Raw genomic sequence first — 15,090 nt, 5'->3', positions numbered from 1 at the left:
TTTGTCATTATGTAATCTTTTTATGTATTCTCTCTAGTTTAATCCTGTAATAAAAAACTAAAATAAAAAAATGACCCCCTTCACCTCCCTCTCTCCTTTCACTGCTATCACAAACACACATTCACACAAACACACACACACACGCGCGCGCACACACCCTCCTTCCTGGGCGGTGCAGAAGGGACTGCTGCCGCCTCTCTCCCTCCCTCCCTCGCAGTCCCGCCGGTCGCCTGTGGACTCTGCCCGGCTCGCCGATGATGGCGGCGGCCCCGGAGGAAGAGGTGGACCGCAGACCGATCCGGAGGGTCCGCTCCAAGAGTGACACTCCGTACATTAACGAAGCGCGGATCTCTCTGCACCTCGAGACAGGTGAGGCTTCCGGCCAGCCTGGCGTTTGGGCGTTTTTAGCTGCGTCCATGGGGTTCCCGTGCGGGCTTTCGCTTTCTTTTGGTGTTCTATTTTATTTTTAGTTTGCGGGACACCTCCCACAAACGCATGGACGGACACATGCATGCATGACTCTGATTTTTCATTGTGCAGCATTGACGGCATCAGTTGTGCTCGGCTATTCCCGTTGATTGGAGGCGTCTGCAGCTGCACTGGACGCATGCTAGTGGGTTTTTTTTTCTTCCAGCCAGACTCCGCCTTGACTGTCGGCTGCAGAGAAAATCGTGTGGGAACTCGGCTGTTGCTTTTTTAAACGAGTCTCTCTATACACGTGCAAGGGGGAGTGCGGGAGTCATGCCCGGCCCTACCCGAGCGTGGCTCTCCCGGCATGGGCAGATAGGTTTATGATCCTCCTTTGTTGCCATGGTCACGATGCTTCATCTGCATCTTGGTGCTGCCCTGCAGCCGCAGCTGCAGTCGGTCTCCGGATTCGCTTGATCACACCGCAACTCAAAACGTGGGAGCGGAGCTGTCCACAGTGTGTGGTGCTGAAGGGTCCACGAGTGGAGCACGCAAGACGAGCCGAGGCGGAAGGGTGGGGGGCATCTACTCACATGATAATTCATACAGATCCCTGGACTTGGCATTCCAAAAAAACATTTAAATTGCTACCTCAAACTATTAGTTTGTGGCCACAATTTTATATTTTGTGGACACAAATGAGCATTTTAGTATTGTCCTTTTCTTGTTTGTGCTGAATTGTAGTGGCAAAATACAAATTTGTGTGAAGTTTGTGCACTAAATGCTAACTTGTGCCTAGAAAACAATTGTTTGTGCCCACAAAATGCTAATTTGTGTTTACGAAATACTAGTTTTTGACCACAAAATACTCATATTTGTGTACAAAGCCAACAAATTGCTAATTTGTACACACAAAAGGCTAAATTGTGCCCATAAATTGCTAATTTGTGCACACAAAATGCTAAATTGTGCCAACAAAATGCTCATTTGTGCACACAAAAGGCCAGGTTGTGCCTGCAAAATCTAATTTGTCCACACAAAATGCTCATTTCTTCTTTCTCTTTCGGCTTTTCCCATCAGGGGTCGCCACAGCGAATCATCCTTTTCCACCTCACTCTATCATGAACATCTTCTACCCTAACGTTAGCAAACTTCATGTCCTCTGTTAAGACATCCATATATCTCCTCTTTGGCCGTCCTCTTGCCCTCCTGCCAGGCAGCTCCATCTCCAACATCCTTCTACCAATATATCCACTATCCCTCCTCTGAACATGTCCAAACCATCTCAGTCTGGCTTCTCTGACTTTGTCGCTAACACAAGCAACATGAGCCGTCCCTCTGATGTACTCGTTCCTTATCCTGTCTAACCTGGTCACTCCTAAGGAGAACCTCAACATCTTCATCTCCGCTACCTCCATCTCAGCCTCTTGTCTCTGTCTCACTGCTACCGTCTCTAACCCATAGAGCAGAGCTGGTCTCACCACTGTCTTGTACACCTTTCCTTTGAGTCTTGCTGGCACTCTTCTGTCACACAACACTCCTGACACTTTCCTCCAACCGCTCCAACCTGCCTGCACTCGCCTCTTCACCTCTTTTCCACAATCCCCATCACACTGAACTGTTGACCCCAAGTACTTAAACTCCTGCACCTTCTTCACCTCAGTCCCCTGTAACCTGTAAAATCGTGTGGGAACTCGGCTGTTGCTTTTTTAAACGAGTCTCTCTATACACGTGCAAGGGGGAGTGCGGGAGTCATGCCCGGCCCTACCCGAGCGTGGCTCTCCCGGCATGGGCAGATAGGTTTATGATCCTCCTTTGTTGCCATGGTCACGATGCTTCATCTGCATCTTGGTGCTGCCCTGCAGCCGCAGCTGCAGTCGGTCTCCGGATTCGCTTGATCACACCGCAACTCAAAACGTGGGAGCGGAGCTGTCCACAGTGTGTGGTGCTGAAGGGTCCACGAGTGGAGCACGCAAGACGAGCCGAGGCGGAAGGGTGGGGGGCATCTACTCACATGATAATTCATACAGATCCCTGGACTTGGCATTCCAAAAAAACATTTAAATTGCTACCTCAAACTATTAGTTTGTGGCCACAATTTTATATTTTGTGGACACAAATGAGCATTTTAGTATTGTCCTTTTCTTGTTTGTGCTGAATTGTAGTGGCAAAATACAAATTTGTGTGAAGTTTGTGCACTAAATGCTAACTTGTGCCTAGAAAACAATTGTTTGTGCCCACAAAATGCTAATTTGTGTTTACGAAATACTAGTTTTTGACCACAAAATACTCATATTTGTGTACAAAGCCAACAAATTGCTAATTTGTACACACAAAAGGCTAAATTGTGCCCATAAATTGCTAATTTGTGCACACAAAATGCTAAATTGTGCCAACAAAATGCTCATTTGTGCACACAAAAGGCCAGGTTGTGCCTGCAAAATCTAATTTGTCCACACAAAATGCTCATTTCTTCTTTCTCTTTCGGCTTTTCCCATCAGGGGTCGCCACAGCGAATCATCCTTTTCCACCTCACTCTATCATGAACATCTTCTACCCTAACGTTAGCAAACTTCATGTCCTCTGTTAAGACATCCATATATCTCCTCTTTGGCCGTCCTCTTGCCCTCCTGCCAGGCAGCTCCATCTCCAACATCCTTCTACCAATATATCCACTATCCCTCCTCTGAACATGTCCAAACCATCTCAGTCTGGCTTCTCTGACTTTGTCGCTAACACAAGCAACATGAGCCGTCCCTCTGATGTACTCGTTCCTTATCCTGTCTAACCTGGTCACTCCTAAGGAGAACCTCAACATCTTCATCTCCGCTACCTCCATCTCAGCCTCTTGTCTCTGTCTCACTGCTACCGTCTCTAACCCATAGAGCAGAGCTGGTCTCACCACTGTCTTGTACACCTTTCCTTTGAGTCTTGCTGGCACTCTTCTGTCACACAACACTCCTGACACTTTCCTCCAACCGCTCCAACCTGCCTGCACTCGCCTCTTCACCTCTTTTCCACAATCCCCATCACACTGAACTGTTGACCCCAAGTACTTAAACTCCTGCACCTTCTTCACCTCAGTCCCCTGTAACCTAACGCTTCTACCTTGATCCCTCTCGTTCAGACACATGTATTCTGTCTTACTACGACTGACCTTCATACCTCTTCTTTCCAGAGCAAACCTCCACCTCTCTAGCTGTTCCTCCACCTGCTCTCTACTCTCACTGCAAATTACAATGTCATCCGCAAACATCATTGTCCAGGGAGATTCCTGTCTTACCTCGTCTGTCAGCCTGTCCATCAGCATAGCAAACAAAAAAGGACTCAAAGCTGATCCTTGGTGTAGTCCCACCTCCACCTTGAACTCCTCTGTCTGACCTACAGCACATCTCACCACCGTCATACTTCTCTCATACATGTCCTGAACTACTCTGACATACTTCTCTGCCACTCCAGACGACCTCATACAGTACCACAGCTCCTCCCTCGGCACCCTGTCATACGCCTTCTCTAAATCTACGAACACACAATGCAGCTCCTTCTGACCTTCTCTGTACTTTTCCATCAACATTCTCAAAGCAAAAATGGCATCAGTGGTGCTCTTACGGGGCATGAAACCATACTGCTGCTCACAAATCTCCACCTTCTTCCTAAGCCTGGCTTCCACTACTCTTTCCCACAGCTTCATTGTGTGGCTCATCAACTTTATTCCTCTATAGTTGCTGCAGTTCTGCATGTCACCCTTGTTCTTAAAGATCGGGACCAGAACGCTTCTCCTCCATTCCTCAGGCATCTTCTCACTCTCTAAAATCCTATTGAACAACCTTGTTAGAAATTCCACTGCTGTCTCTCCTAAGCACTTCCATACCTCCACAGGTACGTCATCAGGACCAACGGCCTTTCCACTCTTCATCCTTTTCAGAGCCTTCCTAACCTCATCCTTTCCAATCTCTGCTACTTCCTGCTCCACAACAACCACATCTTCCTCCCTTCTTTCCCTGTCATTTTCCTCGTTCATCAGCTCCTCAAAATACTCCTTCCATCTTTTCTGTACACTCTCTTGGGTTGTTAGCACCTTTCCATCTCTGTCCTTAATCACCCTTATCTGTTGCACGTCCTTCCCATCTCTGTCTCTCTGTCTGGCTAGCCTGTACAAGTCCTTCTCTCCTTCCTTTGTGTCTAACCTGTCATAAAGCTCATCGTAAGCTTTCTGTTTGGCCTTTGCCACCTCTCTCTTCACTCTACGCTGCGCTTCCTTGTACTCCTGTCTACCTTCCTCAGTCCTTTCTACATCCCACTTCCTTTTAGCCAACCTCTTCCTCTGGACGCATTCCTGTACTTCCTCATTCCACCACCAAGTCTCTTTACCGTCTTTCCTCTTTCCAGATGACACACCTAGCACCTTCCTACCTGTTTCCCTGATAGTTTCTGCTGTAGTTTCCCAGTCATCTGGAAGCTCATCCTGACCACCCAGGCCCTGCCTCAACTTCTGCCTAAATTCCTCACAAGTTTCTTCATTCTGTAGCTTCCACCACTTGGTCTTCTTTTCTGTTTTCCCTATCTTCTTCTTCCTGACCTCCAGAGTCATCTTACACACCACCATGCGGTGCTGTCTGGCTACACTCTCTCCTACCACCACTTTGCAGTCATTAACCTCTCTCAAATGACCTCGTCTACATAGGATGTAGTCCACCTGAGTACTCCTACCTCCACTTCTGTATGTCACTCTATGTTCCTCTCTCTTCTGGAAGTAAGTGTTGACTACAGCCATTTCCATCCTCTTCGCAAAGTCCACCACCATCTGTCCCTCCAGATTCCTTTCCTTCACACCAAACCTGCCCATCACCTCCTCATCACCTCTGTTGCCCTCACCAACATGCCCATTAAAGTCTGCTCCAATAACAACTCTCTCTCCTCTGGGAAAACTCTCTATGACCTCATCCAACACACTCCAGAATCTCTCCTTCACTTCTAACTCACAGCCAACCTGTGGCGCATACCCACTGACTACATTCACCATCACCCCTTCAATTTCTAACTTTAGGCTCATCATCCTGTCTGAGACTCTTTTCACCTCTAGAACACTGTTTACAAACTCCCCCTTCAGAATCACTCCTACCCCGTTTCTCTTCCTATCAACACCATGATAGAAAAGTTTGTATCCTCCTCCAATACTACGTGCCTTGCTGCCCTTCCACCTTGTCTCCTGCACACACAGTACATCTACCTTCCTTCTCTCCATCATGTCTGCAAGCTCTCTGCCTTTCCCTGTCATTGTGCCAACGTTAAGAGTCCCTATTCTCAAACCTATGTTCCTGCCTTTTCCCTTCTCTCTCTGGCAACGGACCCTTCTGCCTCCCCTCTTTCTTCGACCAACAGTAGTCAAATTTCCACCGACACCCTGTAGGTTAACAGCATCGGTGGCGGTCGTTGTTAACCCGGGCCTCGACCGATCCGGTATGTCTAAAGTGTTGTGGATGATTCGCATGGTTATTTTGGCAATTTTTACGCCGGATGCCCTTCCTGACGCAACCCTCTCTATTTATCCGGGCTTGGGACCGGCACAGAAGTTACTGGCTTGCAACCCCTGTGGCTAGATTACACAAAATGCTCATTTGTTCTCATAAATTGCTAGATTTCAAGCACAAAAAGGAAATCAAATCAAATCAACCTTTATTTATATAGCACTTTTCGAACACATGTCACTCAAAGTGCTTTGCTTAGAATATAATAAAAATTTAAAAACAAAATGACAAGACAAACAATGCCGACAACCCCCCCCCCCCCACACACACACACACACCAAGTTTTGAAGACATGTCCACATCAGTGACCCCCCACCAAAGTTCACGGAGTACACTACCACAGGACGCCCCAGATCCGATCGAAAGAGTTAGAGACCCGGGAGATCCCATTGCAGCGACCCCGTTCACTGAGAAGGGTCAGTCACCGATGTAGAGGATCCCTCAGAGGAAAACACTGGAGTTACAAATAAAATGTAAAATTAAAATATATTTATAAGATGATCAAGAAACAAATAATTACATAAAACCTTGATAGACATATAAAATGGTAAGTGTGACTAAAAAATTAAAAATAAATAAATAAAATAAATACAAATAAATAAATAAATATATATACATACACATATAAAACTAGTAAAAAGAGAAAATAAATAATTAAAATATTAAAAAAAAATCCTAAAATTCAACTAAAAGCTAGATTAAAAAGGTAGGTTTTAATGCTTCCTTTCAAAACATGAACAGTCTCTGCGGTCCTGAGGCTCTCTGGGAGGCTGTTCCCCAGGCGAGGTCCGTTGTAACAAAATGAGGCCTCACCGTATGTTTTTGTTCTAACTTTTTGTTTAACCAAAAGGCCGGTATCAGAGGACCTCAGGGTCAGCCAGGGCTCATACTTTAAAATCAAATCAGACCAACATGAAGGCCCGAGACCATAAAAACATTTATTATCCAATAAAAGAACTTTAAAATCAAACCTGAAGCGCACTGGGAACCAATGCAGCGATTTTAAAATCGGTGTAATGTGTTACCGCCCCCTGGTCCTCGTCAATACGCGAGCTGCTGAATTTTGCAGACGTTGAAGGTTTGATATCCTTGTTCTGGGAAGACCAGAGAGCAGGGCATTAGCATGCATTAGCACCTCTGTGCTGGGAAAAGAGAGAAATGGGCGGACTCTGGCAATATTTTTCAGATAATAAAATCCTGTTTTCCTGATATTTTTTTAAATTTGTGGTATAAAATTAACCTCTGAGTCAAAAATAACACCCAGTTTTCTCTCACACTGAGCAGTTTTGTAATTCTTTATTTTAGATAAAAATATCTCTCTCTTGTCTTCAGAACCGATCACTAAAACCCCTATTTTAGTGAAATGTTTATGTCTGCACATAAAATGCTATATTGTGCAGACAAAATTATGATTTGGTGAACAAAATACCAATCTGTCCACACAAAAATGCTCACTGTGCACACAAAACACTAATTTGCAAAATGCTAATTTGTGCCCACATAATATTCATTTCTGCACACAAAATGCTAATTTGCTTGCACGTATTGCTAATTTGTTTGCACAAGTTGCTAATTTCCATGCACAAAATACTAATGTGTGCTCATTAAATGTTTATATCTGTACAAAATAGCATTTTATGTGCAGACAAAATGCTTAATTGGGTCTCACAAAATGCTTATTTTTGCTAACAAAATGCTAATTTGTGCACACAAAAGGGCAAGTTGTGCCTGCAAAAACTAATTTGTGCCAGCATAATGCTAATTCGTGCCCACATAATATTAATTTGTCCACACAGAATGCTTATTTGTTCTCATAAATTGCTAGATTTCAAGCACAAAAAGGAAATGTTTATGTCTGCACATAAAATGCTATTTTGTGCAGACAAAATGCAGATTTGGTGAAGAAAATACCAATCTGTGCACACAAAAATGCTCACTGTGCACACAAAACACTAATTTGTTTGCACAAATTGCTAATTTGTTGCACAAATTGATAATTTCCATGCTCATTAAATGTTTATATCTGCACATAAAAGCTATTTTGTGCAGACAAAATGGTTATATGTGCCCACAAAATGCTAATTTGTGCACACAAAATAATATGCGGCCACAATAAGTCTGAGGGAACCGTATTTATTTTAACTTTTTTTCAATGTCATGTCCAGGGCTCCATGCATATGTACTGGATGACGTTTGATCAATGCCTACTACCACCTCCTCTGGAACTGGCTGACTTGACAGTCACATGTACAGCTGCTGCTTGATTGAAAAAGTATCCCATTGTTGTTCTGTATTCCATCATTGTCCTCCTAAACATCCTTCTTCACACGGCAATCTGAAGGGATTATTTCTGTGAAACTAATCTGAATGAGATCAGTAGTTACTGCTAGTCTACTATGACGCTCAGATGGCTCAGACCTTCATGACTCATGATGATCCTGTCCACACACTCTAAGTCTCTCAGCTTTTCTCGGGGTTATACCTTTCCATCAAATGTATTGTTAAAATCAGCTCAACGATACTTTTACTGTTATTTAATTGCACAGTTATGGGCTTTGAATGTAAATATTTCTTCACACCTGAGGGGCCTAGTGATAGAGGGTCCGCCCTGAGGCTGGGCAATTATGAGTTTAAACCCACGTCTGGGTCATACCAAAAACTCTCCCCTTGATTCTCAGTATTAATGGGTTAGATTAGGGGGTTAATCCACCAAATGGTTCCTAAATGCTGCTGTGACAGCTTCCCTAGGGGAATGGTGAAATATGGAGAACAAATGTCACCACTTTTACTCAATTTAAACTGTGTCAAAGTGTTCTTCGGGATTGTGGAAGATCTTTTTCCTTTGTCTTTTAGAATGAGTGATAGAAAAACTACCGTATTCTTTAAGTTGTTTTGACAATATTTACAAAGGATTTCTGAAAGTTAACAAGTAAAATTAAAAAAGACAAAATCAGAAAAAGTTTGACATCTGTTTTAAAATGTCTTTGGCTAAAGCTAGTATTTATACTTACGTCAGAGCAACAATAAAGTAGTTGGAATTATTAAGCAATGTTTTCATTTTCTTTTTTAAAAAAGTTTTTTCTGAAAATATGTTTTCTGACTTTTGTAACATTTGACATTATTCAGCTTTTTCTATCTTTTTTTACAACACTTAAGCAAGTAGCTAAGCTGCCATGTTGACTCAAGACAGTGCTAAACAAACGGTTCAGCATCTTTTGAGCTATCTTACACTCCAACTAATTTAGTGTTCCTTTTTTAAATATATATGATGCATTTAGTTCACTTAGCATATTATTTCCTTTTTTTGTTTTTTTTTTCAAAGTTGTTTTTCGATAAATGTTAATGTTTTGATAAGAAATTACTTATTTATGATGTTTTACATTTTCCGATATCTTTTTATGTCTTATAGCATAGTTTAGCATTGATTAGCTTTAAGCTATTTAGCACATTTTCTTTTGATAAAAATGCGAGCATTTCTTTACCTTTAGGTGATTTTTATAGCTTTCTTAAAAATTCTTGAGAATTTGCATCGTTTGGATTGTTTTTTCTTTCTACTTTACACTTTTAACACCAAAATCTAACTTTAATCACTGAGTTTACTTCCTTTTTTGACTTTGTAGAGTTGTTGATTTTTCTGTTGGCTGTGATAGTCATTCTTGAAGAAATACACAAACTTTAATCAGTTTTTAAATTATTTTTAGATTTTATGTAGCAAGTGTCTCGCTAGCTCGCTCATTGTAGAGGTGCACTTAGCTAAATCAGAGCAGAAACAGAGCAAAAACAAACCAGGCACAGCTAGCAAATCCCAGAAAGGAAAATATTCCTTCATACTCCATCTAGCATTCTTTTTTAAATGTCCTTCCTTTTCTCTTTTCCTCCCTTTTTTTTCAAATGTAAACCAATGTGCCCACCCACCCCCTTCATATAATTCAAATCTCTGTTTGTTTGTTTCCGTTTTGCAAAACCCACTCCTCTCTGTGAAGTGTGTCACAGTTCATGTGTGACAAATTGTCATAATGTGTTCAGCACGCCTCCTCTCTCGGCAGCGTGTGGGAGGTGGCTTGGAGTAGTAAACCTGGGTTTTCACGGCGGCTTGTTGCTTTCTTTAGCCACATTCTGGAAAAAAAATTAACAGCTGGTAATGGTCTGAATGGCCTTCTCAAAAGTGTTTCTGAGAGATCATTTGAGGTTTTTGTCATGCACATCCTGAAGTTAGTGACATTAATAAATGACAAAATTGTTTTAAACATAAAGTTGAGTACTTTTAAAACTCTTATTTCAGTTTTTTTTTAATTATCTTATATTTTGAAGGTGGGAAAGAAACGGTAAAGGCTGGTAAAATAGTTTCCTTTTCTTTCTTTTTGACTTATCGTTTTGTGTTGACCAAATGTTGACTAATGTGACCACCAAGGTTATTGTAGTTAACGAAAACGAACAAGAAAAACTAAAACTAGAACTGAAAAAACATTTTCGTTAACTGAAATAAAAATAAAAACGAGAGTTTTAAAAAAACGAAAACTAACTAAAACTGTTTTGTTGTGTGTATAAAACTAACTGAAACTAACTAATATTAACCCCAAAAAATACTTCGTTTTCGTCTTTGTTAATACATAAGTCTTTTGGGTTGAAATAAAGTCTATTTTCTTCACCCTGCTAGTTTTACTGTGTATCTTCTGAACCTTACGGCATCACGTAGTCTGTGACGTCACATGATGTCTGTCGGACACTGCCGGCTAGCGTTGTCATAGACATTTACATGAGCGTGATGGCTGCATTAAAAGTTGGGAGAAAGCGGGAGAGTCCTATTTGGGACTTTTTTGAATATAACAGCGTCGAAAACTAAAGTAAGTGCCTTGTAGTCGAAGCAGGAGACAACATTTGTGGAATGCTCCTCAAAGGGAAAAACCCTACGAATCTAAAAGTACATTTAAAAAGCGCACACAACAACGCAAATCAACAGTACCTAGACAAGCTAGCCTGTCGCCCGCCCTCCCCCGAAAAAGAAGCCAGAGCAGATAACGTAATGCTGTTATCGGCTGTAGTATTTTAATTTAAGGATGCTTGTCCTCTGAATAATAGGTGTTTCAAAATGTATCTTTGATTGAGTTTTTATCATACAATACTTATTCTGGTGATTTTGAATCATGCACCTGACAAATATCCTAATTTACAAAAAAAAGAAGAAGAAAAAACTAACACTAAAACTAATAAAAACTAAACTAAAACGAAGCAATTTCAAAAAAAATAAAAACTAGTAAAGCAGCCTCTAAAAACTAATTAAAACTAAATAAATTTAAAAACAAAAATTCAAAACTAAATAAAAACTAAAACTAATAAAAAATCCGAAACTATTATAACCTTGGTGACCACTGATATTACACTACTCACAATAAGTCTGGGATAGTATTATTTACAATACTGCTTTTCCAATTTGTCTGAATTTTAATGGAATACATAGTAGGTCCCCCAGAATTTAAGGTGATAATAAAGACGGCCCTAAATAGTAAAAATTGACCATGTCGATAGTGGGTATTTCTACCATTTGCCGCCATGACAGCCAGCTTGACAGTGACGTCTTGTTCTCCTCACTCATCTCATGATGTTTTTTTGAGGCAATGCGTTCCACTCTTCTACAAGTGCTAGATGCAGTTCTGCTAGGTCACTTGGGGGTGGGGTACGATCCTCCAGTGTCTGCTTCTGCTGGTCCCAGATGTGCTCTATGGGGTTCAGGTCAAAAGACATTGCTGGTTATATCATATGAGATATTCCCACTTTTTGAAGTTAAGCTGTAATAATTTTGGTAGGATGTGGTGGAGCATTGTCGTCTGTGAACAGAAAGTTGAGGGTGTGTTGGTGGAATTGGGGAATGATGATGGGTTCTGTGTAGATAATAATGTGCAGTGATTAGCCCATCTACAATAACCAAATTGGTTTTGCGTTGACTGGTGATGCTGGTCCATACTGTTGCACTTCTTCAACCAAAACACGTATTGCTCACCTTTGCCTTCTCCAGCAATGCTGACGACCATCGTTTCTGACCAGACACTCATCTGTGAACAGGACGGTAGACCGTTGCTGCTTTGTCTAGGTCACATGGTCGTGTGCCCACTGTAAATGTCCATGGCAATGACTCACCTGCAACAGTTTAATGTTTAATGGAAACTCTAATACCCCTCACATCATTTAAACTTGGGTTCTTAAATGCACATTTATCTTGTGGTGTTCACACTGGTCAAGCAGGGAGGGGCTGCTTCTTCTTTTTTCTACTATGTACCAGCACATTTTTGTCACCTACAGCAGGAAGAAGCTTGGTGAAAATGTTAAAAGTGGTACAAATTTGGGGAATCTTGCTTGTTGAAGGCTTTTTCTTTCGCAGCTCCATTCTGACATATGTCGCATAATTGTCATATAATTCAGACACAAACTGCCATTATTAATTTCTCCTCCGTGATCAATTTTCAAATCGTTGGCACTTCCATGAAAGAAAAGGGGCGCCATCCACCTGGTTTAACTTTTAATGCATGTTCAATGTCCACTTATTGTGGGTAGTCTAATTATGAAACATACTGATTCCTGCAGTGTCATACTGATAAAAAAAAAAGTATTTCACCCAATTTCTGACAGTATTTTGAATGTTTGCAACTTCTCCTGCTTTTTTGGTTCATTTTGCCTCTGCAGTCTTTCCCAGAAATACTGAGACGCATGAGAGCGGTTTGAATGGATGTGAGCTGACACCAACAGGGCTTAAGAAAGAGGAGGGGGGGCAGGAGGAGTCTGAGGATGAGGACGGTTTGGCAAGATGAAGCCATGAGGGTTGGCAGCTGGAAAAAAGATCTGGGATTGGACGGGGTCTGTGAAAATATGGTGGGAACGTTGCACACGAACCGTCTCTCACGGCTTTTTTGAGCAACTCTCTTGTCATAAGCTCGTGCATTAACACGGCTACCAATCTGCCTTAAGCGGCGCATGGTGTCAAATCCCCCGAAAAGGTTCTTAAATGGCCTGGGAAGACGAAAAGTGGGGCAAAAAGGTATTTAGCACTCATCGATTCTGCAAGTTGTCCAACTTCAACAGAACCTTACAGGATTGTCTCTTCTTTTTAAGTTGGACAACTTGAAGAATCAGTCCGGGACAAATCCTTGTATTTTTGTTATTTTTTTTTTTGCACACTGAGCACATCCACATTCTGCTCCACTGTTTGCATGTGGGACTGTTCATTTAGCTCGCACAGGGTGCCTTTTGTGCTGAGAGAGAAATCCAGAGTGACTCAGACTCGAGTTATTACTCACCATAGTGGGAATTATGCTCCTCAGCTGGGTGAGGTCAGAGTGAAGGAGCAGGCAGAGGCGTGACATGGAACAGATACTGTCAGGTATGAGTTCTCTGCAGGATGGCTGCACCTTCTCCAGTTTTCATCAACATACTGGCGTATGTTTCCTTTTGTATGCTGGTTTGTTTCACCCACATGTGATTGTTGTTTTTGTTTTTGGGACGTTTTCCTTCTCATTTTACCCACTGAAATGCTATGTCCAAATTATGTCACTACACCCTAACCCAAAAAAAAAAAAAACTATGTAGTGTAGGACTGTCCAGTGCTCTAGATTTTAACGCAATTTGGACACACAACTACTAATTTTTTTAACTGCAAATATGACGTCACGCATTTGCCAAAGTAAAAGCCTTCAAAATAAGAAGATTTTATGAAGACTGTTCGTGAACCAACTGTGTTCTGGCAATGAAAACTTGGAGGATTAAAAAAAAAAATGTAGAGATTTTGTTTAAGTGAGATACATTGGGGTTTTCACCAATTCAGTAAGCATCAATAAAAATTTGTGTTTGCAGAGACTTCAGAGACATTTCCAGGGCACTAGACTTTGGAATTGTATATTTGAACCTGTACATAACAATAACTGTATATTGACTGTATAAAAGAACTGGATTGAGTGACCCCTCCCCCCTTCTATTAAGTCTTCTATTAAGAAATAAACCGCTATTACTTTGTCATTATATGTGTCAGACTATTCTTGCTCTCCTACCTTTTTTAACATGTTCTTGCTAATCCTACATGCTAATTTTTTTTATTTCACGTTATTATAACTGTCCCATACTTACCGTTACCTGAAGGAACACACACATATTTTTTGTAATTTAAAAAGTTTATGTATTTTCATAGACAGTATCTGTTATTGTTTTAGGCTAAAAGAAGACATTTTGCCAAATTCTTTTGTTTATGTTTTTCTTTTTTAAGTAGATAGGTATGTTGAGTCCATATGTTCATTAGGATGGACTAAACTGATTCAAACTGAATTTTTATCCTCCAACTGAAAATTTCCGTTGTGCAGAAAGTGTGATTTTTGTGAGACACAATTTGGTGTTTTGATCGTTTTGAATTTAAAAATAGCTAAATGAAGAGTAGCAAAAAAGAAAAGTCAACATTGTGTCAAAATCTTTGAGTTTTCATGCTAAACCTGACAAAAAGATATAGATCTGGGCTGCTTACAAACCATCCTTTGGACTGAAAAGCTTTGTTTGTGATTCTTGTACTGTCGTCTTTACTATTATTAGTTATTATTATTACTTTTATTACTATTATTATTACTTTGCCCCTAAATTTAAAGATGTATGTTTTTTCCTTCTATTTTTGCTGGTGTAATCAAAATAAAGCAACATTAATCCAGGTGTTGTGAAATGCATTAGAATTCGGCAGTGGTGGAGCTAAGAAGCACTTTTTATAAATAAAGTTTGATTTGGTTTGAACATTTTACATGGGGGAGGAGGTGTAGAAGACTTTGATAAAATAAGATAAGATGATAAGAAAAATGAGAACAGTAAGTGGTCATAACAAACGGAAAGTATAAAAAAATAGCATGTTTCAAACAGTTTTATTTAATGAATTCATCTTTAAGCTTATATTGATGTTTTCTTAATCTTTGTCAATAATGATTCTAATATTGACTCAAAAATTGGGGGACAAGCAGGGGTAAATCATTTTGCTGTTGGGCAGCTGCCCCCCCCCCCCCCCCCCCCCTTGTCCCCTCTAGCTCCGCCCCTGCAGGAAACAGTAATGTTGCAAAGAGTTTTTAAAAAGAGTAGCAAGTACATTTGTACAGAACCCTCCTAAAATGTGGATTTAAAATCTCATGGGAATTTTTTT

The 15,090-nt window shown here is 41.0% G+C and overlaps 1 protein-coding gene across 1 annotated transcript in view; it reads left to right on the top strand.

The window, feature by feature from the left end:
- Positions 1-180: 180 nt before the first annotated feature.
- LOC101165469 (phosphatase and actin regulator 1) overlaps positions 181-15,090 on the top strand; it is a 43,201-nt gene continuing 28,291 nt past the window's right edge. Inside the window, exon 1 of the mRNA XM_023954393.1 lies at positions 181-369. Coding sequence (XP_023810161.1) covers positions 255-369 — 115 coding nt within the window. The 5' untranslated portion in view covers positions 181-254. The remainder of the gene's footprint in view (positions 370-15,090) is intronic.

The sequence above is a fragment of the Oryzias latipes genome, chromosome 4 (assembly GCF_002234675.1).
Source record: "Oryzias latipes chromosome 4, ASM223467v1".
NCBI lineage: Eukaryota > Metazoa > Chordata > Actinopteri > Beloniformes > Adrianichthyidae > Oryzias > Oryzias latipes.
Note: the sequence above shows the minus strand (reverse complement) of the source record. Positions and strands in the feature narration are given on the sequence as shown.